This window comes from Pseudopipra pipra, chromosome 12 (assembly GCF_036250125.1).
Source record: "Pseudopipra pipra isolate bDixPip1 chromosome 12, bDixPip1.hap1, whole genome shotgun sequence".
NCBI lineage: Eukaryota > Metazoa > Chordata > Aves > Passeriformes > Pipridae > Pseudopipra > Pseudopipra pipra.
Genome location: NC_087560.1, coordinates 9,133,165 through 9,156,527, shown reverse-complemented (window position 1 = coordinate 9,156,527; position 23,363 = coordinate 9,133,165). Strand labels below are relative to the sequence as shown.

The following is a 23,363-nucleotide window of genomic DNA, read 5'->3' as shown; positions in this document are numbered from 1 at the left end:
CTGGTCAGTTTTTCCTCTTCAAAGGAAAAAATAATTTCTTGGTTTTCATTGTAGTGCAGTTGCAAGCAAATAGTTTTTGCCTGAGCTGCAATAAGAGATCTTGTGTTTCATAAGCAAATGGTGCTTCTGTGCATTAATTTTTCCCCCCTGTTTAGTAGTCAATGGTGCAATTCCCTCTTTCCTCAGCACTTCAAACAGTTGTCCTCTTTAGAATGGCCTGAGATCTTGCATCATTTCCTGTCATCTGTCCAAAGCTATTTATAAGACGTCTGCTGATCCTGGCACATAAGCAAAATCCAGTTTTCATGAGAAAACAAATAGTTTTGAAATGTAATTCCTCCCAGCAAGTGTCTCAAAGCTATTGAGAAAACCTAAAACAGCCCTGAAAATCTTAATGAAAGCTAAGACATAATGGTGTTGGGGAATACAGGGAATTGAACAGTCCCTTATATTTTTAGTGGAAATCTTTAGAAATAGATGGTGCAACATGAGCTAAGAAAAAGTTACAGAGTATTAGGGAAGAGGAGGTGTTTCCAAAATATATTTGTTAGCAAAATAAAAACTTTGGGTTTTGATGTCTGAAGATACAACAAAAGTGACTCAGGGTAGCTTTTGCAATACTGAGTATTTGCCATATAATTTGATGGTAGATGTTCTATAAAATCCCTACTTTTTGGTATTTCTTAGGTTTTCCATCTCTGGCTTCAGGAGACTGACTGGGGTAGGAGTCTGGCAGGGACAGTTGCAGTCATTAGGCGAAGCAGTGTGCTTCCAGTCAATCTGCTGGTTTTGATAAGTGCTATTTTGGGAATCCTGAAAAAGCATTTTGGCCACAGACGAAACACACCCTGAGCAACAGCACTCACATCAGCTTCCCACAGGCCTGCCCTGACCCTGCTGGCACAGGGCTTCTTGGCTCTTTAGCTATTCAATATCCTGCTTGCTTCCGAAACCCCAGCGTCCGTGAGCTCGGGACATTTGGAGACCACGGTGTGTGGGGCAAATTGAATCAGAGGGTGGCCTTGGCCTGAGCAGCCACGAAGACACAGTTTCTTAATATATCTCCCAATGCAGCTTGTTTCATCAAACCACCATAAGAGGTACCAGAGTGCCACAGGTTCCCTGGGCAGGATTGGAGTCCATGCCTCACTCACAAAGGCCTCTACAGGGTACAAATCTAAGTAGCAGCAGAGGTCTGAGACTCTTCCACTACAACCAGTTGGTATTGCTTTTCCAGCCTCCAAGTTTCTTGTGGCAATAATGGATCATCTTCTTGATGGCTGACTAAGATTCCCTTCTGGCCCTGGCATTTGTATGTAGTTTATTGTAAAATAATATTTGAAAGTGTTTGAAGGGCCTCAACTGACTGCACCTCCCTTGCCTCCTTGTAAGCTTGTAGAAAACATTGTTGCTACTTGAGATGTAAAAGTTGTGCAGGTCGAGGCTGCTAAAGCAGTGTATTAGCTGGTGCCCGTGTATTTGTGTTGAGTTTTGCCCCCTGTAAATTTATTTCGAGAGGATTCTGGTGTGGGTGCAAATATTAGTAAATGTTCATCTGATTTTTTTTCCCCTGTAAATTACAAGCTCTGCAGCACCAGCTGTATTTACAATTGCACAGCAGAGGCTTTATCTCTGTAATGCAATAGGAATCAAAATGCTGCATGTAGGAAAGTTTACTGTGCTACGGGAATGAACAGAAATTCTGAATAGCAATATGTATAGACCTGCAATTAAATGCAATATATCTACAAAACCATAAAATTGTCCTACATAAATCCATCATCAGGCCTTTATAACTTCTGCCCAAGAGCTGATGTATTTTCCAGTAGGGGTATAAAACCCAATGCATGTATTGCTGAGAGCACCCAGTCCTGCTTCCAGGACATTGCTCCACATTGGAGTACTCAAGGTATTAGAGATATTTAAATAATATCTGCTGCCTTACAACTCTAGCAGCACTGCAGCTGATGTGATAACCAGCACAGAGGCCTTTTAACAATTGCTCTTGTGCCACTTCAGTTGGCAGACGTGTTCTCCTAACTACTTCACTTGAAGTTTTGGAGGTGAGGATGAGAGTGGTGCCTTCCTGCAGGTCTAAACAGGGGAGAAATGTCGCACACAGAATTCTCTTGCACCTGAAGTGTTGAGACAAAAACATTTGGTGCTTCTTGTTTCTACTTCATCCCACACTTTGCCTTGCCCTCTGCTGTAGAATATTTTTCAGCTGTAGATTCATCCACTGACTGGATCACTGCTTGATTCCAGCACACCTCCCATGTCCCATGCTGGAAAATTACAAGCCACTTGGGTCACTTGGGGAACCCAAGTGTGAAACTGTTGGTATTAGTCCTTCTTTAAAAAATTAAACCTAACACATCCTGCCTTAATTGCCTACCTTAGTAAATTTCTCTACATGTTTGCTATTCTGTGCATGAAATACTGATAGCTATCTGTGCAAGGAACTAATGAGGAATCAATGAAAGGCTGCGAATCTGGGAGAGCTCCAGCCCTGCAAGTCAATTACACTCACAGAGGGCTGACGCTTTCAGTGATGACCCAGCTTTCTAAGCTTTCCTGTTCTCCCAGCATTGACACGGCTTTGCCAACTCCTACTTTAGGCAGATGCTCTGTCCCCTGTGCTAAGAGTTGTTTTAAACATAGAAAAAGTAGGCAACGGAATTGCCTGACTTAATAAAACTGTGTGATATTAAGCAGGGATCCTGCATGCTGTACCTAAGTGTCCTAGATTGCTGATGATCTACCAAGGGGGAAGAATGACTTGTTCTGTTTTAAGTGTTTAATGACTTTTTGTCCTCCAGAATTTCCAAAGTATGTCACATAACCAATTTATTTCTAACCTCAAAGCTGAACATCTTCTTTGACTTCCTTCTTCCACCTCCATTTGCCCTTTGTACTCGGTGGCCTTTGGTTTGAATTGGTCTGTTAATGGTTTGTTCTTTCCCAGTCTGTCTATTGATTCACACAGGAATGAAGATCTTAGGGTTTGCTTTTTTCCTTTCTTCCAAGTTCTCTAATACTGCCATAGTTTCTTTCCTGATTAGAATGTAGACAGTATAAATCTTGCTCTAGCAAAGTCAGCCCCATCCACTGAGTGCAAATGAGGTGATAGCATGCTGTCTGTGCTCAGGTAGCTGTGGCTACTGCCAAGTAGACTTTAACTAAAACAGGATTTTGATGCAAATATTTCTTAAAAGTTTGTAAGATGGCAGGTGGTTACCTGATAATAATGCTGATATAAAGTATATTTTAAGATTTATTGGGAAAACTTTAAAGTCTGCAAATCCAGAGAGCGCTAGTTAGAAAAATATGTTTGTGTTAGAAAGAACAAATAAAAAAACCCCTGTGTCTAGTATAGAAAGGTACAGTCTGACCTTTTCCAGGAAATGGAGGTGCCCAAGAAGTGAAGACACTTGAGCTGTCAGGTTGCCAGAGGAACTCATATTTATCTGAGCCCTTTGTGCTGAACGTCAGCACTATGAAATTGTAAGCTGGAAGAACAAGTGATTTGTAAAGACTTTGCTTAACACCTGCAGGGAACTAGGCTGATTGGAGGAAGCAGCAGTTAACAGAGATGCAAACTATTAAAAACTCTTGGGATCTGTGCTAGGAAAACCAAATCCTACTTCAGGGCCCAGAGTACAGATAAGCAGGAACAGGCCAAAGAGGCAGCAGAAACTGAGTGTTTCTTGGACCTCTCCCCATCCCCTTTTAACAAGTGGATTTTTTTCTCTAAACTCATCCCTATCCTCAAGCAAAATCAATTTTAGACATCGGTAAGAAACATGGTCAGTCCTTAAAAATGTATCTTAGGACAGATTTCCCTTCCTCTTGGAGGATGTGTAAGTTGAGCAGGAACGGCCTGGTGGCACCCCAGGTACTGGCTGCTGTCAGAGGCTTCCCCTGTGTGTCCTGGCAAATTCAGCTGCCCAGGGAACTGATCCTGCAGACAGGCCAAGAGCCAGGTAACACCGTTGATACCTTAATCATCACTGGTGGTTGAGGCTGCCTGCTGTGAGGTACACAGTGAAGTTCAGAGCCTCCTCTGAAAACACTTGGAATCATTAGAGAGGGCTGCATAATGCCATAAAACAAAGATTTCCTGCAGAAAAGCCCAGTGAAGCAGTGAAACTGAGACAAAAGCCTGAAGCTGCCAAGTTACCTTGGGCAACCTTTTCAAACCATCTCCAAATCTTTCTTCCCTTGCCAATCATAATGGGTGTGGACACTTAAAAATACTTCATTCCCTTTTATGCCACAAGGAACAATTCGCACACGGGACTGAAATATTACACTGGAAATTTACTGTTTGATCTTTTTGAACTTGGATATAATAAATGAATCATTCCTTCAGTTCTAATTATTTTTTAATTGCTGGTCTTTATGAACTTTGAAATGCAGTTCTTTTTTTACTCTGCGTTTCAGTGACAGTTAATATCTGCAAATGTTTTAGAATGGGTTCGTATCATATAACATGTAATAAAACGTATCATCTACGTGCTATGAAAATGCATTCTTGTGGGGAATATTGAAAAAATTTGTCACAGTATTTTATAGCCTAATCAATAGGATATTAAAAATCTGAGAACAGATTAACAATTTGCTGGATTAGATAGTTATAAATTGCCATGAGACACACAAATTCTCAGCAACTCTCCTGTGTACTATAATTCTATAAAAAATGAGACTGAAGTAACATTCCTGCACCATGCTCTTCCTTGTCAAATGATTTTCCTCTAGATCGAAGCATCTCATTCACTAGATCCTACTATAGACTTGGAATTGCAGAAAAGAATTTGGGAGGGAGGGGAGAAAGTAGCTCTTGATTTATGAATTAGGAACCCAGAAAATGGTGGCACTTCTGAACTATGTGAGATTTATCAGAGAGTGTGTGCTACACAGGTGAGGTAGCTTGCTGCTTACTTCAAGCCGCCTCTGTGTTTGCTGAACTACTTTTGAAACAGTCTGGGCTGCTGCAGAGCAAACTTCATGGATGTGCAACTTCTCCACCTGACTGAAATGCCACTGTGGGTGTTGGCATATAGTCCCAATGGGCACAGTATGATGGGCTCTCCAGGTGCTGTTTCAAGGATGTAATATAACAGTTTTCTTACTGCAGCATCCTAGAATCTGAGGATCAGATTGTTTCTTATAATGAAAATACTTCGTTTGGATGGAGGGATTCTTTAATTAACTAAATAGCTCTGGATTTAGACATGCAACCACTGCTGCTCCTGCCTTTTTTTAACCCCCAAATCTCTTCCTTTAGTTCAAGTGAAAACTCCTCTGTGTCTTGGCTCTAGTTGTTGTCCTAACATCACCTCTTCCAAATATGCACTACTGCATTTTTTTCTTTATAGAGTGTATTTAAATACAGGCCTTCTGGAGCACACAGTGCTGTAATCTTCCAGCTCTGTTTTGCTGGGTGGGCAGAAGAACTGCAGCTTTGTTACTGACTTTTCTGCACTGTTGGCAGCATGGTGAGCTGCCTACCAATTAGCAAACATTGTAATGTAAAGTGTCGGTTTGGTCACTGACTTCTGTATGTTTGCTATTAGTACAGTTCTGCACTACCCAATGCCTGGCTCACCTCTCCTGCCAGTGGGGTCAATAGCAGAGTTAGCAATGCATCTGGCTAATTGAAACAGTTAATGTTTGGCTGCATAATTGAGAGAGTTTAAAAGTTATTTAAATAACTTTAGAGAAGCCGAGTAGGGAGCTCCCTGGATGTTGATGTATGACTTGTTTATTTTTAAAAACTGAAGTTACGTGATTTAAAAGTGTAAGGGTCAATTGGATGCTTCTGTCCAGATGGCAGCAGAGCCAGCTGTAGAGCCATATTGCATGTGAGTAACTTCTGTCCTAGTACTAGCTAAAAATAACCTGTTTAACCAGCAAAAATTAATATTAATTTTTTTATCACCTTTTGAGTCATCCAGGCTTATAAGAGATGTACAAAAACTGCACCTTGTCTTGACAGTTGTACCGAAACTGGGTTAGTAGAAGCACAATTCTGATACCTAGAGGCCTGGTGTTCGCATATCTCTCTGTCCCCACTAAGACTGCTGTATGAAAGTCTTGGGGGTAAAAAAATGTAAAGTTTTAATTATTTTTCTTTATTTTGTTGCATTAGTTGTGATTTGGGGGGAAAAGCAGGCTCTTACTGCCTCTGCCTATGATAGTTACGGGAGGTGCAATAGCAAGGCAGAAGTCCTTTCTGGCATATACAGAGGTGACGGCAATGGCGAGGTGTTTGTAGATGTTCCGTGAGGAGAACATTCAGGTCTCAGACCGCAGAACATCAGAGCCGAAGTGTCACCTCCGTCGAAGGGAACCCTGCCTGCGTTGTGCTGCCCCTGCCTTCCAACTGTGTTTGTTTCTGTCCCATGAGGGACGTTTGATGACGGGGCAGTTGAACTGGTCCCACACAGGCTGTCGCTGCCGGACCCCCGCACGGTGACAGCTGCGGGGACAGCGCTGGGCCTCCCTGTCCCACCGCTCCGGGGCCGCCGCTGCGGGCACACCCGAGCCCCGCACACCGCTCCCCCCGGCCCCCCTCTCTCTGATGTGTTTGACCCCGCTGGGCCTCGACAGCGCTGAATTCCTCAGGCTCACTGGGCACACTGGGAGCGCCGTGTCTCCGGGCCGCAGGCGAGGCGGTGAGGCGGCCGGGAAGGGGGTCGGCAGCTCCCGGGGGCTCGCGGCGCTTCCCCCGCACGGAACACCCGGGCGGTGCTTCCCCGCCGCCCGTCCCCGAGGGCCGCCCCGGGCCGCCCCCGGCGGGCGGAGCCGCCGCCGCGCCGCCCCTCCCTGCCCTCCGCGCCGGGTTACATGGCGGCGGCTGCTGCAGCGGCAACTGCGGCGAGGCGGGCGGGCGCCGGTCGGGAGCCGGTGGCGGGGCCGCGGGGCTCGGCCGTGTGAGCAGCGCAGCCCCCGATGAGCCTGGGAAGGCCCGTGAGTGTGCGGGGGGCGGCGGGCGCGGGGGGGTCTCGTTCGCCGCACGCGCGGGCCCGGTCCCGCCGCACAAAGGCGCTTTGTTCCCTCCCGCCCGGCGGTGGCGGCGGCGGCGCCCCCGGCCCGGCCCGCCCCGCTCCCCCTGCCGGGGCTCTGCCCGGCCCCTCCGCACTGCGGCGGCCGCGGGGCCGAGCGGGCGCTGACTGGGCGGGCGGGGGCGGCCGCGCGGGGGGCGCTGCCGGCGGCTGCGGCGCCGGGCCCGGGGCCGCCCGTGCCTGTACCGGGGGCGGCGGGCGCGGCCTGAAGGGCGTTTGAAGGTAGGGCGGGGGCGCTGGGCCGGGGCTGCCGCCTCCCCCGGCCCGGGCGGCGCTGGCGGGCGAGGCCGGCTCGTCCTGGGGGGGCGGCGGGAGGAAGGATGTCCTTTGCCGGGGGGGGCCGGCCCATCCACAGCCTGCGGAGTTTTGCTGCCGCGATCGGCGCTGTTCTCCAGCCGGGAGAGAGGGCACAGGTACCGCTCGCTCCGGCTGCCGGGCGCCCGCAGGATCCGGTAGCCTTTTGTGGGGAAAAGTGACTTAATACTCTAATAAGTAGCTTGAAACGCCGGACGGAAATAGCTTGAAGAGAGACTGCTCGAGTTTTGGGATTTGGGAGAGCAGGGACCCTTGCCTGGGCAGGAAGGATGCTCTCACTTGACATCTGTAGGATGTGTCTCTTTTTCTGACTAATTCAGGGACCAGCCTGACAATGGCTGTTAATTGTGTTGTGGGAAAAGAAGCGGTGTTCGGCATGTTGTTTTATGGCCGGTGCAAGCCTTGATAACAGTGCTGTTGGCAACAAGCTTTTTATGTGTATATATATGTGTATATATATAAATAACATTGTCATGTGTTTATAAACGAGCTACAAATTCCGGAAAGTAGTGGCTTAAAATAGAGGTACATTTTGGTTTGGTAATTGCGTTCAGAAAATGTATTTAGCTGTAAAGCTAAAATGGGAACTTTGATTTCAGCCCCTAGCTCGGGCTCAGCCCTTGCTTGTGTGGTTGTTATCTTTAATTCACTCTTGACTGGTTAACTGTTCAGTGGAACACCAGGCTGTAGCAGGTCTGCCGAGGTGCAGGAGGCTGTGGTAAGTTGATGGTCGGCTTTTTCAGCTGGGGAGTTTCCACTGAATTACCCAAAAGGACGGCCAGACCATTTTTATACACAGTACAGTAAAACGCGCTTGATTCTTGTGTGTTTTTACAGATACTTCAAGATTTATAAACTAATAGTAACATTTGCTTACTGCCAGCACAGAGTTCCCTAAACAGTGTGGGGAGCAAGTAGGAGGCTGTAGAAAAGCGACAGTTTCGTGAGTTGGACGATGACTCACTCTGCCTACTGACTGCAACGTGGCTGATCTAAAAAAAAAAATACTTCTGTGCCCCGTATTTTTATAGTCAAAGGGATAGTACTTAGCAGTTGTATAATATGTCATTAGTCATTCGTGGTCTTTCTCTTGTGAGTAATGATTTGATCATTATATGATCGGCATAATCATATTAACTGGTATCTTTCAGTCTTATTTGTATTTCTGAAAAAGTAAACATCTCATACCTGACTGATTCAGTGCACATCCTGTTTCCTGAAAACTGTGATAAATCCACGTGCAGAAGTTGAGCACAAATTGAAGGGGCTGCTTGCGTAATGCCTGAAGCTGGTCATGTGTGACGATGTCTGCTGGCACTAGGGATGATTTCAGAGGCTTTCTGTGGGTCACTGCTGTTGCCCTGTCCCAAGAACTGGCCCATTTTAAAAGCATAGTTGTAAACCACTTAACAAACCGGTATCTTTGTGTTTCTCTCTTTAAACTTTGTAGGAGGAAGGAATAAAAGTGTCACTAAAAAAAAAAAAAAAGGTAGTCTTGGAAAGGGGATATCCTAAATGAAAACGTCAGTGCCTGCGTCAATAGCCTGTTAAGCGCAAATTGGGGTGATGAACCCCCCTCCTTTTTTATACTGTAATCTGTGATGTGTTTTAAGTGGTTAGAGCAGGTACACAACTGAGGAGAGTTTGTTGGTTTTGTGTATTTAGTGTGTATTTTCAGGGTAGACAGTTGGACCATTGAAACTGAAAATTTATAAACTCCTTCCTGTTACACTTCTTAAGTATTAGTGTCTAGAGAAACCCTGCATCTCATTATTTTCTAAAGCTAAAAGCCACTCTAAAATGCAAAGAAGAAAGTTACTTTGAGCTCATTTTTTTTGCTTTGAGAAAAGCTTTAATTTCTCCTACTTGATTACCCTTTAAGTAATTATCATCTTAGAGGAAGGGAAAGTTTGGGGTTAACTTTTTGGTTCAATGAGAATATGTGAACCTGCTACAGCATCGGCATCTGTTACATTTCTAAAATAGAATTTTCTGTGGCAATAAATGAAAGATCACTCTCGATTACAGTATCTTAATATGTTTCAATACTGGAACATTTTTGCTAGGACAGTCCCTGACTGTCCTCACCATGCTCTTGTGAGGGTACTGTATGTGTTTGGTAGATGGGCTGCCTCTTGGTCATCTTCCTAGAACTAGGTCCTGGTTTGAATGATAGCTGGGCCCTGCTTTTACTGAGTTTGGTATTAAGTAATTTGCTCACAGATAGGAAGTTTGTATCAGGATCAGGTCAAATTGAAGGCTGCAATGGGTTGCTTATGTTGCCAGCATTTGTTTTCTTAGATAAATCACTGTGATTGTGGAGATCATTACATGCTCCCTGAAAACATCGTAATTAGTGGTCACCTGGTGCAAGGAGTTATAGTGTAAGCTGATGGTGAAAAATGCATCGTTTCAGAGATTCAGAATGAAAATTTTAGGGCTCCTGCTTCAGTAAGCAAGTGGGCCATAACTCCCTTTCTCCCTGAAGCAGTCAAGTCATTGTTGCAGTTGTGCTGCACTTCTGCTGCTCCCCTCATTCAGTCATGGCAGTAGGGGGTAAGATTTGAGTTAGGGTGAAGAGATCTTAATCCTTGCTGTTGGTGGTCATTTTTTTGAATCTGTTCCTGTGCTGTTTAATGGAACTAGCTAAAAGAGAGGTTCCAGATGTGTCTCCCAGCTGGTGCAAACAGATTCAGCATTGCTGCATATTGAAGACATCAGTGTGTAAAACAATAAGCCTAATTATGAGGAAGATTACAACTGGTTTTAGATGGTCCCAAGGATATAAAATACAGCTTATTGCAGGGTGTTTGAAGAGAGGCCTTGGACCTTGAGTTAGCACAAAATTTAAAATGTTATGGAAATTCATTTTTGTAGCTCATACTAATTTGAAAGGGGAGGTGTCGGAATGAAAGGAAAATGGTGTGATGTTAGCTGTTTTACAGTCAGCAGCTCAGAATGAGTGATCCTGAAAGTGATACATGTGAGTGAGAAAATAATTTTAGGTGTAAAAGTGTTAATAATCAAGAGGCTAGACTTAGTTGTTTTATAATTGTAAACAGTGTTGGATAGTCACTGATGCTGTCCTCTTAAAGATAAATTTTATTTTTGTTCTTTAAGTGAATTCATGAGTATTTTAAGAGAGGTCCTCATTTTGTCTTGATAGAAAGATAGAAAAGATAGTTTTGGGAAAAGTAATAGTGCTACCTCATTATGTTTGTACTGAGGCTATAAACCCTTGTAAAACACTGTTAATAATTAGGACTTGCCAGTGCTCAAAGAAAGGAATCCCAAGGCAATAGTTCCATGTACTGAGTAGAGAAAGCTCTGAAGATCACCACAGCAGTGGAGGACAGCTCAATGCTTTTCAGTTTAGAAATACTACATTTGGTGATCTTCATTTAAAAAGAAACTGAGCAGAGAACAGCATGTGTTTCCTCCTTTCTGTGTTTGTCCTATGGCTGTGTAAGTACCTGGAGGCAGGTGGTGTGTGGGAGGAGAGTGTGAGTGAGCCCAGGGCACTGGGGCTGTGTGTTTGGTGACAGTGAGGCTTGAGCCTAAGGAAAGGCAATATTTAAATGTGTTGAAACAGTCTTGTTTCTGTTTGCCAGTGTGTCTTTCTTTCCTTTTTTTTCTTTTTCTCTATACAATTCTGATTACTTTAGTGAATTTAGGCCATTATTTAGAATATGTTAATAACTTGTCAGCTGCTCTTGCTGTTCTGTCAGGATTTAGGAGACTCGTTTTGCTTGCTCCCAATTGTCCCACTGAAATCCTAGCACAGTTTTAAGCAATAACACTCCTAAAATTAATTCTGAAGTGTCGGGATAGTTTAGAGACCTTTACATTTATGTAGAGAGCTGGGCGAAGAGCTGAAATTTGTTAATCTAAGATTGAACAGAAGGCATTTAGTGGTTTGATATGACCTATAGTTGTTGGGGAAGAACATACAAGTGACTTGTAATGGAATTGCCCAAACCTTACCACACTGTGTAAGTTACACCTTTGACTCTTCTCTTTGTGGCATTTTCGAGCATTTAAAAGAAAAGAGGATGTTGTTGTACGGAAATCCAGCATGTGGTCTTTATGACTGCATTCTGCTGCTGCTGACAGGAACTTACTGAGAAAATTACCAGTTTGTTTGTTTGTTTGTTTTTTCATAAGCAGTAGGTGAATTCATTACACTATTAACAAATAAATGATGTCTGAAAGTGCCATATGTCAGGGGAAGTCGTTGTAGAATATATCAGTTACTCTGTAAAATGTACGTGCTGTTAGTTTTTCTCTGTAATCTAGTTGGATAAGTGTAGAAGTAACTGTTAAAGTAATAATATTTGTCTGATATGTATGAATTACCCCTATGATTCCTGTAATAATGAGTCTATAGAGGCAAAGTTATTATTTGAGATGTGGGTAAACTTGATCCAAAATCTTTATAAGCTTTTAAGGCACTGAATGTGTGCTGTATATTCTGGGAAGTCAATAAATACTGGGAGTGCACAAGCCTTACCCTTTTCGTGTGAACAGTACCCAGTTATTTCTTATGATGGTGAAATAGTTAAACCTGATTTTGTCTTTGAGTAAAAATTCAGTGAAAAGAATTACTCCAAAATTTAGTGACTGATGTTAAGGATATTGTTGTGTCTGAGTTGTCTCTTGGTAATTCTCCAGTAGAGATGTTTTCTTTGTTATGCTCTTCTTTATTAAGATTCAGGGGGATTTTTCATTGTATGCCATATATTTTCAATAGATTATATAAAAAATGTTTTAGAAATGGTGGTTGGTCAGTATCGTCAGTTTTCTACAAGTATGAAAACTATATATAATTTCTAATTAGTTTAGCTTTTGTGATCACTTTGTATTTTGTAACTGGACAGCGAATAAGTTGTTTATTTGTTAACTTAATGAGCTGGGGGAGGAGGAAGACTTTTGTATTTGCTGCGGTACTGATGTATTTTTCTCTGCTTTTCAGGTTGTCACGGAGTAAAATGGATGGTAGCTTTGATTGTGATTGTGGTGAGCTGGAGCCACCTGATCATTAACAGAAGGCATCTTTTGTAAATCAAGAGCTGCCAGTTTCCCACTTAACTAGACTGTAAACAAAGGAGAGGAAAAGGAGGAAGAAGGAAAAAAAATAGTGCTTACCAGCACCATAGAATGACGCTGCTCAGGACCAGTCCAACACTGAATGTATCTGCACTGTGAGGAGGAGGATGTTAATAGAAGCCTATTATGTGCATATTTATTCACATTTTTGTTAAATGTTAACCAGTTTAGCACAGTAGAGCTGAGTGCATAGTATGTCATTTCATTCCGTTTGAGTTTCTTGTGAGTATTTTCTTCAATGTCTGCAGAAATGCTGCACCTTTCTTGAACTATGAATGCTGCAATCTTTCTATCTTATGCTCAGTTTGAGTTCTAGAGCTTACAGGCTCTAAATTCACAAGGGGACACAACAGGCCTGGCTGGCTCATAATGAAATGAGAGTGTCAAGAAACCATCTTGCCGTCAAAGCCAAGTGTTTCTTCTCCCTTTCTCTAAGACCTTTCCTTCAGATACCAGTGGAAGTGTCTCCGTGTGTTTACAGAAGCTTAGTAGTTTAAGGAAAAAGAAACGTAAAGAATTTAAAAATGGCAGAAAAATTTGAAAGTCTCATGAACATTCATGGTTTTGATCTGGGCTCTCGCTATATGGACTTAAAACCACTGGGCTGTGGTGGAAATGGCTTAGTTTTTTCTGCTGTCGATAATGACTGTGACAAGAGAGTGGCTGTCAAGAAAATTGTCCTTACGGATCCCCAGAGTGTTAAACATGCTCTACGTGAGATCAAAATTATTAGAAGACTTGACCACGATAACATTGTCAAAGTATTTGAAATTCTTGGTCCCAGTGGAAGCCAGTTAACAGATGACGTGGGCTCCCTTACAGAATTGAACTGTGTTTACATTGTCCAGGAATACATGGAGACAGATCTGGCTAATTTGCTAGAGCAAGGCCCTTTACTGGAAGATCATGCCAGGCTTTTCATGTACCAGCTACTACGTGGGCTCAAGTATATTCACTCTGCAAATGTTCTGCATAGAGATCTCAAACCAGCTAATCTTTTCATTAATACTGAAGACTTGGTGCTGAAGATTGGTGACTTTGGTCTTGCACGAATCATGGATCCTCATTATTCCCACAAGGTATGCAGAGAGTGGGAATATCTAAGTGATATACTAACAGCTGTGCCTTCTTAAAATAGCGTCTTCCTCCCTTTTCCACAGGTAGACAGGCTGTGGAAGGCCTTGTTAGCAGGTGGGCTGTCATGTTAGGGATCATGCAATAGAACTGGAATGCTTGCAAATAGAGTAAAACAGCTCACTGAATGACATGTTTTGTCTCAGATAGTTTTATTTTATGCTTGCAGTAGTCCTTTTTTTTTTTTTTTTACTAGTTGTGTTCATAAAACATAACCTGAGATTAAGAGCAACATTTAGAGGCACAACTATAGCAGCCTTAGATAAGTTTATAAGGGGTGCATTTGCAATGTGCAAGTGTGGCTACTTCCTGGGATTGGTTTAGAGATAGCTGTCTTCCTGGTCTAGATGAGGTTTCACAAGAGAGTTCAGTATCATCTCTGCATTAATTTGGCACCTGGGAATGAGAAAGTTTTGCTGCAGTACCTCATTTAACTAATAGATAGTGTCATAGTTCTATATTGCTGCTGTTCACTCTTAAAGATACTTGTATTTCATTTAAAAAGGTAGAAAGGTGTAGTAGGAGGCATGTGGTACAGTCCCTGGGACCTCGAGACCAAGAAATCTTCTAGTAGTGCGTTTAAAAAACAAGAAACAAGTAATTAAAAAAATACGTCTTAAAAATCTAAGTAATTTTTTTTCCTTTTTTTCCCCCCCTTTTAATTAATTTCATTAGGGCCATCTTTCTGAAGGATTGGTTACTAAATGGTACAGATCGCCCCGTCTTTTGCTTTCTCCTAACAACTACACTAAAGCCATTGACATGTGGGCTGCAGGTTGCATCTTTGCTGAAATGCTGACTGGGAAAACCCTCTTTGCAGGTGGGTAGAATGAAAATATGTGTGCATATTCCTATAAGGAGTGGTACTGCTTAATTATCTTCCCCAAGAAAGATTGGGTTTTATGGTTAATATCAGTAGTCATTTACTGTCAGAATATGCTATATTATTGTGCAGTTATATAAACTATAAATAGATGTATTTATAAAGCAGAAGACACTTCAATTTTGTTACTTGTGTTGGTGTGTATTTAAACAAATCACAATTTAATGCAATAATCATATATGGTAAATCTGTCTGCAGTTATGTTAAGCTAAATTTATTGGATGCCTAAGGTTCTAATACCTGTGTGAATTGGGGAATATTTTAGGGTTATGAATGCCCTGAGTATCATGTGCATAAAGTTTATTCTGTTTAAGGTAGTCAATCTAATCACTTCCTGCTTCTCTATATTTTAAATTATGAAGTCCCAGTGGTATAGATTTAAGGTTTAAAAATGTAAAATTTAGTGTGACATAGCAAGGACATGTGTGCAGCCTTCAGCTGTTTCTGGTAAGACAGGAAGCAAATGCTCTGGTCTCATTGGACATGTCTGTATTAGTGCTTTGGTTAGGACTAGGAGGAAATTTCTGAAGCAGATCTCTTATGGCCATCCTGTACCATGTTGCTGACTTAGCTCAGTGCACAAACAGGAGCCTTTTAGATGAAGTGAAACTGTCATTTGCACTGTAGGAGGTCACCAGTGTGCTCCACCTGCTGACAGGCATCCCGTCCATGGGAGCAGATGAGCTCTAGTCTGCAGTAAACCTGAAATGCTGATTTTGTGTGCACCCTGGGGCCTCAGCAGCAGCTGTGTTATTCAGGCTTGCTCTTGGATTTGCTCCTGTTGGTCTAAATTACTGGAGTAATACAGATAAAGCCCCAAAGAACTAAACTTACATTTAAAATGTGTGTGGACTAAGAGGACACCTCTGCAGTAATTCTTAGTGTTGCATGAAAAGGTAATGAAATCACCTTTTTCCAATTAAGTATTATTAATGGAGAACAGTCACTTGAAAGCATTATTTGGTAGAAATCAGTGATTAATATGTGCAAAGGTTTTTCTTAATTTGCAGGGAGTTGCCTACTCTTTGAGTTTCTAACTACTGGAGTAAGGTCCACAGTGTATTAAATGCTTGGCTGATAAGAGATTTATTAGGTTCCCATTGCATCAAGCACTTCTACTGGCAAATAGTGAAATAGTAGGAGAAAGTCTGCACAGTGATCACAACTGCCAGCATTTTGGCCTTTTTTTTTTTTTTTTTTGAGCAGCATTGATATTTTTCACAAATTTTTATTGGCCTAATAGCTGTGTAGTGAGTTAAATTTTGTTTTTTTAAACTTAGTCGTAGTAACCAAATCCCTAAATTTGTAGGCTTGGTAATCATGTTGTGTAGATCCCTAGAAAAATATTTTTAGATATGGATGTGTCCCTCTGAAAATTTAGCACTGCCGTGGTTTTCTAATCTTAAAGAAAAGTGGATTTCTTAATGTCATGCATTTGGAAAAGGAAGATGGTTGGAGATATGACAGTGATCCTGTCATGAGACTCTGAATAAAATTCTTTTGCAAAGTTGTTTGAAGGGCTTGATTTGGTTAATTTACAGCTTCCTGTTTGCTTCTGAACCATCCCTTAGGAATGCTGCTCTCCGGAAAGCTGATGAGAATGGGAAGGAAGAATGCAGATTAAAATTGCAGAATACCTGGGATAAATGAGGGAAGGGAAGTTGAGGCAGAGGAATTCAGTAGCTGTTCCAAACAACTTCTCTGGTTCTTTTTACTAAATGAATATTTTAAAATGCTCATTTTGCTTATAGTAGAAAGAAGTCTGATTAATTTTTAAGCTGGCAGTAATTATACAGTAGAGTCTGTTTTCCAACAAATTACAGGCACTATAAATCTGATAGATAACATATTAAGTAATTTGTAGTAGTTTGAAGCAGAAGGACAAAACAGCTTTTTCAGTCCAGTAAAGAAGTTAACAGGAGGCAGCACTGATTCATTTGGGGAACATAGGTATCTCAGATTTTCTGTAGTGACTTTGCCTCAGCTTTTCTTTAGGTCACCTGACAGGATTTCCAATGCAGGCTGCTGAAGTGAACTGATAGTGTGTAGGTTTTGAGATGTACAGTCTCTTGCTGGCCCCATTTATTTTTATATGTAATGTCACATGCATCAGTATTGCTTGTCATTGCCCAGAGCTGCTTGGTGAAGGAGGGAAATGCTGGCATGCAAATAATCCTGAATAGTTTCACCTGCTAGTTGAATCTCTAGGGTGCTGCATCTTTCTTGGAGCTGAACAATGAGTTGAGTTTAACAAGCTCTATTTCTGAGTACTCCAGTACCAAATATAGATGCTGTTCATTATTCATAACTGACCTGCTATATCGGCCCTTCTGGTTCCTACCCAGGGAGACTTCAGGTAGTGCTAGAAGAGTGCTATAATTTCAATCATAATACAGTACTTTTTTTAAAAACAGTATCACTCTGCTTAACTGACAGGTGATTTTTGTCTTGTACCTGACAGCTAATGCAGGATTTCAGAGTAGAATATTGGCCTGTAAGATCTCTTCCTGAGCTAAGCCGCTACTGTTTTTATAAGGAAGGGGCATATAATTCAAACTGAGGTCAAATACTGAATTAATAAGGTAGATCAGCTGAAAGGGAAGGATTGCAGAATGTGGTATGTAACAAAAAAGTGGGGTGTTTTGTAGAGTACCTCATCCATGGTGAAAACATCCTTGCAAAAGCTTAAGGTTAGGTCGCTTTATCTGTGAGTAGCAGCTCTGTAATTCTTCGTGCAACAGGGCATTTCTTGAGAGCTCTTCAGATTTATTATCATTTAAATTGAGAACTTCACCCTTTCCTCTGTTGTAGGAGATTATAACCTTTTACTGGAAATAGATGCTCAGAGCACAAAATTTTGACGTGCCTTTCATGTACAGGGATCAGAAGTGTTTGAAGTTGAAATGGCAGCTTGTATTTTCTCTTTGGTGCTCAGGTGCGCATGAACTTGAACAGATGCAGTTGATTCTAGAATCAATTCCTGTTGTACATGAGGAGGACCGTCAGGAGCTTCTCAATGTAATTCCAGTTTACATTAGAAACGATATGACTGAGCCACACAAACCTTTAACTCAGTTGCTTCCAGGCATCAGTCCTGAAGGTAAGTAAATTAAAAAAAAATACTTCCTATATTTCAACATTATAAAATAGTGAGAGCAACTTTGCAGTGCAGGTATGTGATTGTTAAAAGAATTTTGAGTTAGAAGAATCTGCGTTCTCTGCAGAACGATTGTCTTCTGCTGTAATAAAATAATTTGCTTCCATAATAGCTGCTTGGTGATCTTTGGAGTAGAATTGTGAATCTCTGCTGGAGTTATTTTCACTGGAATTGCTCTATTTTGAGACACTGGCCTTCTAAATATAAGGGAATGTTGGAATGGAGTCAGTGTAAAAGAACTGTCTTCCAAATGTTTTTAAGAGTCCCCCAACCAAAGTAAGAGCAGTGTTTCCTGGTGTTGGTGGATACTGATTCAGCTTGAAGCATTTATCTCTCAATATTGTTTCATGCTTTAAGTTAAGTTACTGTTGACCTTAGATTTGATTCACTCTTCCAGCTTTCCAGTGGCTCTGGAATGCATATTTGGCACTGTACTGTCAGTAGCTGATATTTCTCGGGTGGCTACTGTGAAGGAAGGAGAGCTCTAGAGCAAAGCACTGCACCTTAATGTTAAATTCTGAGTGTCTGAAATGTCCCATTTAATGGTAACTTTTTCTCTGCAGCACTGGACTTTCTGGAGCAGATTCTGACGTTTAGTCCCATGGATCGATTGACAGCAGAAGAAGCTTTGTCCCATCCTTACATGAGCATTTATTCCTTTCCAACGGATGAGCCTATTTCAAGTCATCCTTTTCACATTGAAGATGAGGTTGATGATATTCTGCTAATGGATGAAAGTCACAGCCATATTTATAATTGGGAAAGGTAAATTTATCATTTACTTTGGTAACATAACTGGATGGTTTTCTGCTTCACAGGCATCAGTTTCTTTTCTCTTTGTTTCTTCTTCTGAAGTTGACCTGAGTATAAAATTTTCCCATATAGACATTCTTATTGAGTTTATAATTCATTACACTGACTTGGAAATGCTGATGCATTCCTGAGATGCACTCAGGACTCTAGAATCTAAAGTTAATCTCTCCGTTATTTTTTTCCCAAAAATATTTCTCTAGAAAATAAACTTTAGAGAGTTTTAAGTATGATTGTCTTATCTAATGCTTAGTGCATATAATAGTAAAGAGACTCACAGTAGTCATCTTAAGTCAGTTAAACTCGCTTTTAGAAAGAGGTCTGTAAATGGAGTGAGCTATTGTACATAATTCCAGACTTAAATCTTTCAGATGTGCACTTGGGGATTGCTTATGCCAGATTAAATTAAAACCTGGAAGATGTACCCAATTGAATTAAGGATAACTTTGTGTTGAATTGTCATTATTCTGTAAGGGAAATTCTAAACTGTCCCTGTCTTTGGAGCTAGAAGACAGTTTTTAGCTGCTAACACTTAGGAAATTGTTTTACAGATACCATGAAAGTCAGTTTTCAGACCATGACTGGCCTATTCATAATAACTTTGAAGCTGATGAAGTTCAGCGCGATCCAAGGGCTCTTTCTGATGTTACTGATGAAGAAGAAGTGCAAGTAGATCCTCGCAAATATTTGGATGGAGATCGTGAAAAGTACCTGGAGGATCCTGCCTTTGACACCCACTTCTCTACTGAGCCTTGCTGGCAGTATTCAGATCACCATGAAAACAAGTATTGTGATCTGGAATGTAGTCACACTTGTAATTACAAAATGAGGTCATCTTCATACCTAGATAATTTAGTTTGGCGAGACAGTGAAGTAAACCATTACTACGAGCCCAAGCTTATTATAGATCTTTCGAACTGGAAGGAACAAAGCAAAGAAAAGTCCGATAAGAAAGGCAAGTCTAAATGTGAAAAGAATGGGTTGGTGAAAGCTCAGATAGCACTTGAGGAAGCATCACAGCAACTCGTTGAGAAAGAAAGGGAGAAGAATCAAGGATTTGACTTTGATTCTTTTATAGCAGAAACCATCCAGCTTAGTTTACAACATGAGTCTACTGATGTTGATAAATTAAATGACTTGAATAGTTCAGTGTCTCAAATAGAGTTGAAAGGAATAATATCGAAGTCGGTAAGCAGAGAGAAGCAGGAGAAAGGAATGGCTAATTTGGCACAGTTAGAAGCTCTGTACCAAACCTCTTGGGACAGTCAGTTTGTGAGTGGTGGGGAGGAGTGCTTCCTCATAGACCAGTTCTGTTGCGAAGTCAGGAAAGATGAACAAGTGGAAAAAGAAAATACTTACACCAGTTATTTGGACAAATTTTTTAGTAAGAAAGAAGATGCTGAAATGCTAGAACCTGAGCCAGTAGAAGAGGGGAAGCTTGGGGAGAAGGAGAGAGAAGAGAGCTTTCTCAGTAACAGTGGCGAACTCCTCTTCAACAAGCAGCTTGAGGCTATAGGTATTCCTCAGTTTCACAGCCCTGTTGGTTCGCCTCTGAAGTCAATACAGGCCACGCTAACGCCTTCTGCTATGAAATCATCTCCCCAAATTCCCCACAAAACCTACAGCAGCATTCTGAAACATCTAAACTAAAACACTCAGCAGACATTTCTTTTATATTCATGAGATGTGTTTGTCTTTTTTTATTACTAGTGTAAGTAATTTTTTTACTTGAATCAGACGGTGTAATTTTGGTATGGATTTCATTAGTTTTCTGTTTACCATTGTTTTTACAATCCAGAATTACTTTCTATACATGAGTTAGTTTTGTTTTTAAACTGGCATGTCGTTTGCACACAAAATTAAAGAATAGAGCAAAATAATGCAAAATGCAGGAGGTAACAAAAAAATGCACTAAACCAAGTAAAAAACATTCTCTCAGTAAAACAGAGTCCATGTTTTGCAGAAAAAGAACCTTGCCTTGAAATTTACACAGTGAGACTGTACATAATTGCATGAAAATATCTATTTTTCCCAAAACATTTTTTTCATTCATGCGTATTTTAGAGTTTTTCATACTGTACACATTTCTTAGACACATGATACCAGCAGCAACTGAAATGAATGCAGAATTTGGTACGCATGTGTTATCTACCTCAAGGTAACAGCAGTATGTGGCAAAATATTAACCACCCATAGTGCTTCTCATTATGCACTTCTATTTAGCCAGCATTATTGTAGTAGCTATTCCTATTGAAAATCATTCAATATTTATAAATGTTCTGGTATGCATTCTTTATAGTGAAGTGTTAATATGCAGCACTTTTATTTATTTTAGCAAATAAGTATATTTCTGTAATTATAGAAAGTCAACTTAATTTTTGAGTTACTTTTCAGATAAAAGGTTTTGTTTAGCACTATGGTTTTATTGCCTACATAGCTGGATATATATTAACATCGGCTTATTCTGAGGCTATCCAATACATTTTTTATTTTTTAGTTTTCATTTCAAGTAAAGCACTCACTGTGTATAGGAATTTGTAATTGGAGGTGCTTGATCTCTACAAAAGAAATTAGGAATTGCTTTATTATCAAATGCTCCTAGAAGTCTTAATTGTGTTCATTTTTTAAAAATTTTGTAATGTTAGTTGTGTGCATGGAAATAATTAAGGTACAACATTACTGTAGGTTAAAGTTCTATATGGTGAGACATTTTGTTTTTACTGTCTGTTTTTACTGAATGATTCCTGTCCCACTCCCGACCCCCCCTCCAAAGCAAGCATGAATAAAATTAGGTTAAATATAGCATGTAGCATCTCGGTCTTTTGAAAATTTGTTTTACCTTCTGATTTTTTGAAATACTGGATGTATCATTGGCTCCCCTGTTTAAAACGAAAAACAAATAAAAACATGGCCAGCAAAATGACTGTTGGTTTGTGATACTTTGTACACACTCGGAGAGACGAAGAGCTGCTCCTGTCCTGCAGCCCTGTGCCTGTTCACCTGCACTGCCTGACACAAGGAGCTCATGGAAGCAGGAGAGACTGTCTTGTAGTCTACCCTGGAACTGCTGCTGCTGGTGATGCAACACCCTGGAAGGAGACTCCAAGGTTCTTTCTGTCCCAGTCCTTGCAGCCTGTGTTGAGGAAAATCCCGTGTAGTGGTATGGCTGTGGAAAGCGTAAGTGTACAGCAGTGTCCATAAACGTTTTTGGGGAAAAAAATTGACTTTCAGAGTACAAGTGAATGCTACTGTTTTACCAACGTTTTAGACAGACTAGCATTGAAGTGGAAAAGCTGCTGTGAGTGTGTGTGTGAGCACCTTCGTCGCTGGCAACTTGGAGTGAAGGTAATTGTGTGGGTTCCTCAGCCAAAAGCCTGGCTGCAGCACTTTCACGAGGAGATTTTGGGAGCATGACCAGGTAACTCCTGTGGGGTGTTTCAAAATGTGCAGGTCAGATCTCTGTTGCAGCAAGCCCTGGAACAGTATGTGTTTCTCTTCCAGTTCCTCCTGTCAGAACTGTTCCTGAGGGAGCTAATTAACCGTACAAAAGCTACATCTTTTGGCAAACTCCTACAACTTTTTCCATGACAGTGTTTTAGTTCCTCCAAATTTTTCCATCCCTGCTCCTCTGGCAGATAGCAGAGCTGCAGCTTGCCTAAAACAACGATCTGCCCCTTCAGCATGGCAGAAGATGGTACCTCTGGGGGAGAGGGGACAGGGTGTGTGCCCTTGGGTAGGGTCTGTGAACGTTTGTGCAGCCCCATCAGTGGGGGGGGGGGGGGCTGTAGTGAGGGGACTGACCCTCTCTGGGCCAGAGACTGTTCTTAAGTCTGTGGTGGGTTTTGTTGAGATTGAATGAAAGCAGTAGGTGGGAAGTACATAAGAACTGGAAACAAAAATCAGCTTAAAAGCACATCTTGTGCAAATGAAGCATCTTTTTTTTTTTTTTTTTTTTTTTTAAGAACACAAACTTAACAGTACTTACAAAGCTGTAGTGGTACAAAGGGAACATTTTACACTAAAAGGAAGGGGAGAGTCAGGTGTTGAGCCTAAATCCAGCATGGTGCTTCACTACCTTTGTCTTCTGTGTTGTGCAAGGGGAGCAGGCTCTGCTGCCTGCTTTGGTTAAAACCCTGCTCATAACAGACCCCTTCCATGGGTCACTGGAGGGTACAGCTAGGCAGTCAGGATTATTAAGTAGAGGGAATTCTCTATGCGGAGACAATTAAAGAAAGTAAAAATTATTTGTAAGGACCATGCAAAGTGAAATCTACTGCTTAAAGATCAAGGTACTTTGAGGGTGGTGTTGAGTTCTCCCTTGGCAAGCTGCAGGAGTGCTGTGTTGGGACAGCAGCCTGCAGAAACTGCAAGGTGTCACAGGGTGCTCCCATGAGGTGGAAGATGGTTTCTGCCCCACACTCATCAGCCAGAAATAAATAGCTCAGTGACATGTGTAGCCTTTGGCTGTGACCTAGCAACTGAATTGTCTTTAAACACAAAATATGGAAGAGGCTTAAATTATGAACCAGATAAAGGGACCACTGTTTCAAGCCAAGGTGCTTGCCAAGTAAACTGGAACACCCTTATTTAACAAAAAAGCAAATAAGAACTGAGGATGTTAACTGTCTTTTTAAGATTTCTCTATGTGGCCTTTGGTCAAAAGGCAGCATTTTAAAGTATATCTAAGAAGAGCTTCAGCTAGAAGAGGTGATGTTTAGAATAGACTGTATTGTCATCACATGAGATCCAGTGATTGCAGAGTGGCCCAATGCTGAACAGTTTGTTCTGATCAAGAGTTCTCAGTAACGGTCAGTTAGCTTTCTCACAGTTGTATTTAATTTTAATTAAATCAGAGTTGCTATATATAGTCTCAGCTATTTTTATAAGTCTT

General features: G+C 41.4%; 1 protein-coding gene across 5 annotated transcripts in view; it reads left to right on the top strand.

Moving 5' to 3' along the window:
- The window catches only part of MAPK6 (mitogen-activated protein kinase 6), a 29,939-nt gene extending 8,544 nt beyond the window's left edge, over nt 1-21,395 (top strand). For 2 of the 5 annotated variants that reach the window (XM_064668776.1, XM_064668774.1), the window contains exons 2-6: nt 12,355-13,567; nt 14,298-14,442; nt 17,441-17,605; nt 18,226-18,427; nt 19,024-21,395. In XM_064668776.1, coding sequence (XP_064524846.1) covers nt 13,013-13,567; nt 14,298-14,442; nt 17,441-17,605; nt 18,226-18,427; nt 19,024-20,122 — 2,166 coding nt within the window. In that variant the 5' untranslated portion in view covers nt 12,355-13,012 and the 3' untranslated portion in view covers nt 20,123-21,395. Of the gene's footprint in view, nt 1-6,817; nt 6,973-7,211; nt 7,290-7,430; nt 7,481-12,354; nt 13,568-14,297; nt 14,443-17,440; nt 17,606-18,225; nt 18,428-19,023 lie in introns of those variants that run through there. The other 3 variants (XM_064668772.1, XM_064668775.1, XM_064668773.1) reach the window with 3 other exon arrangements.
- Nucleotides 21,396-23,363: the final 1,968 nt, after the last annotated feature.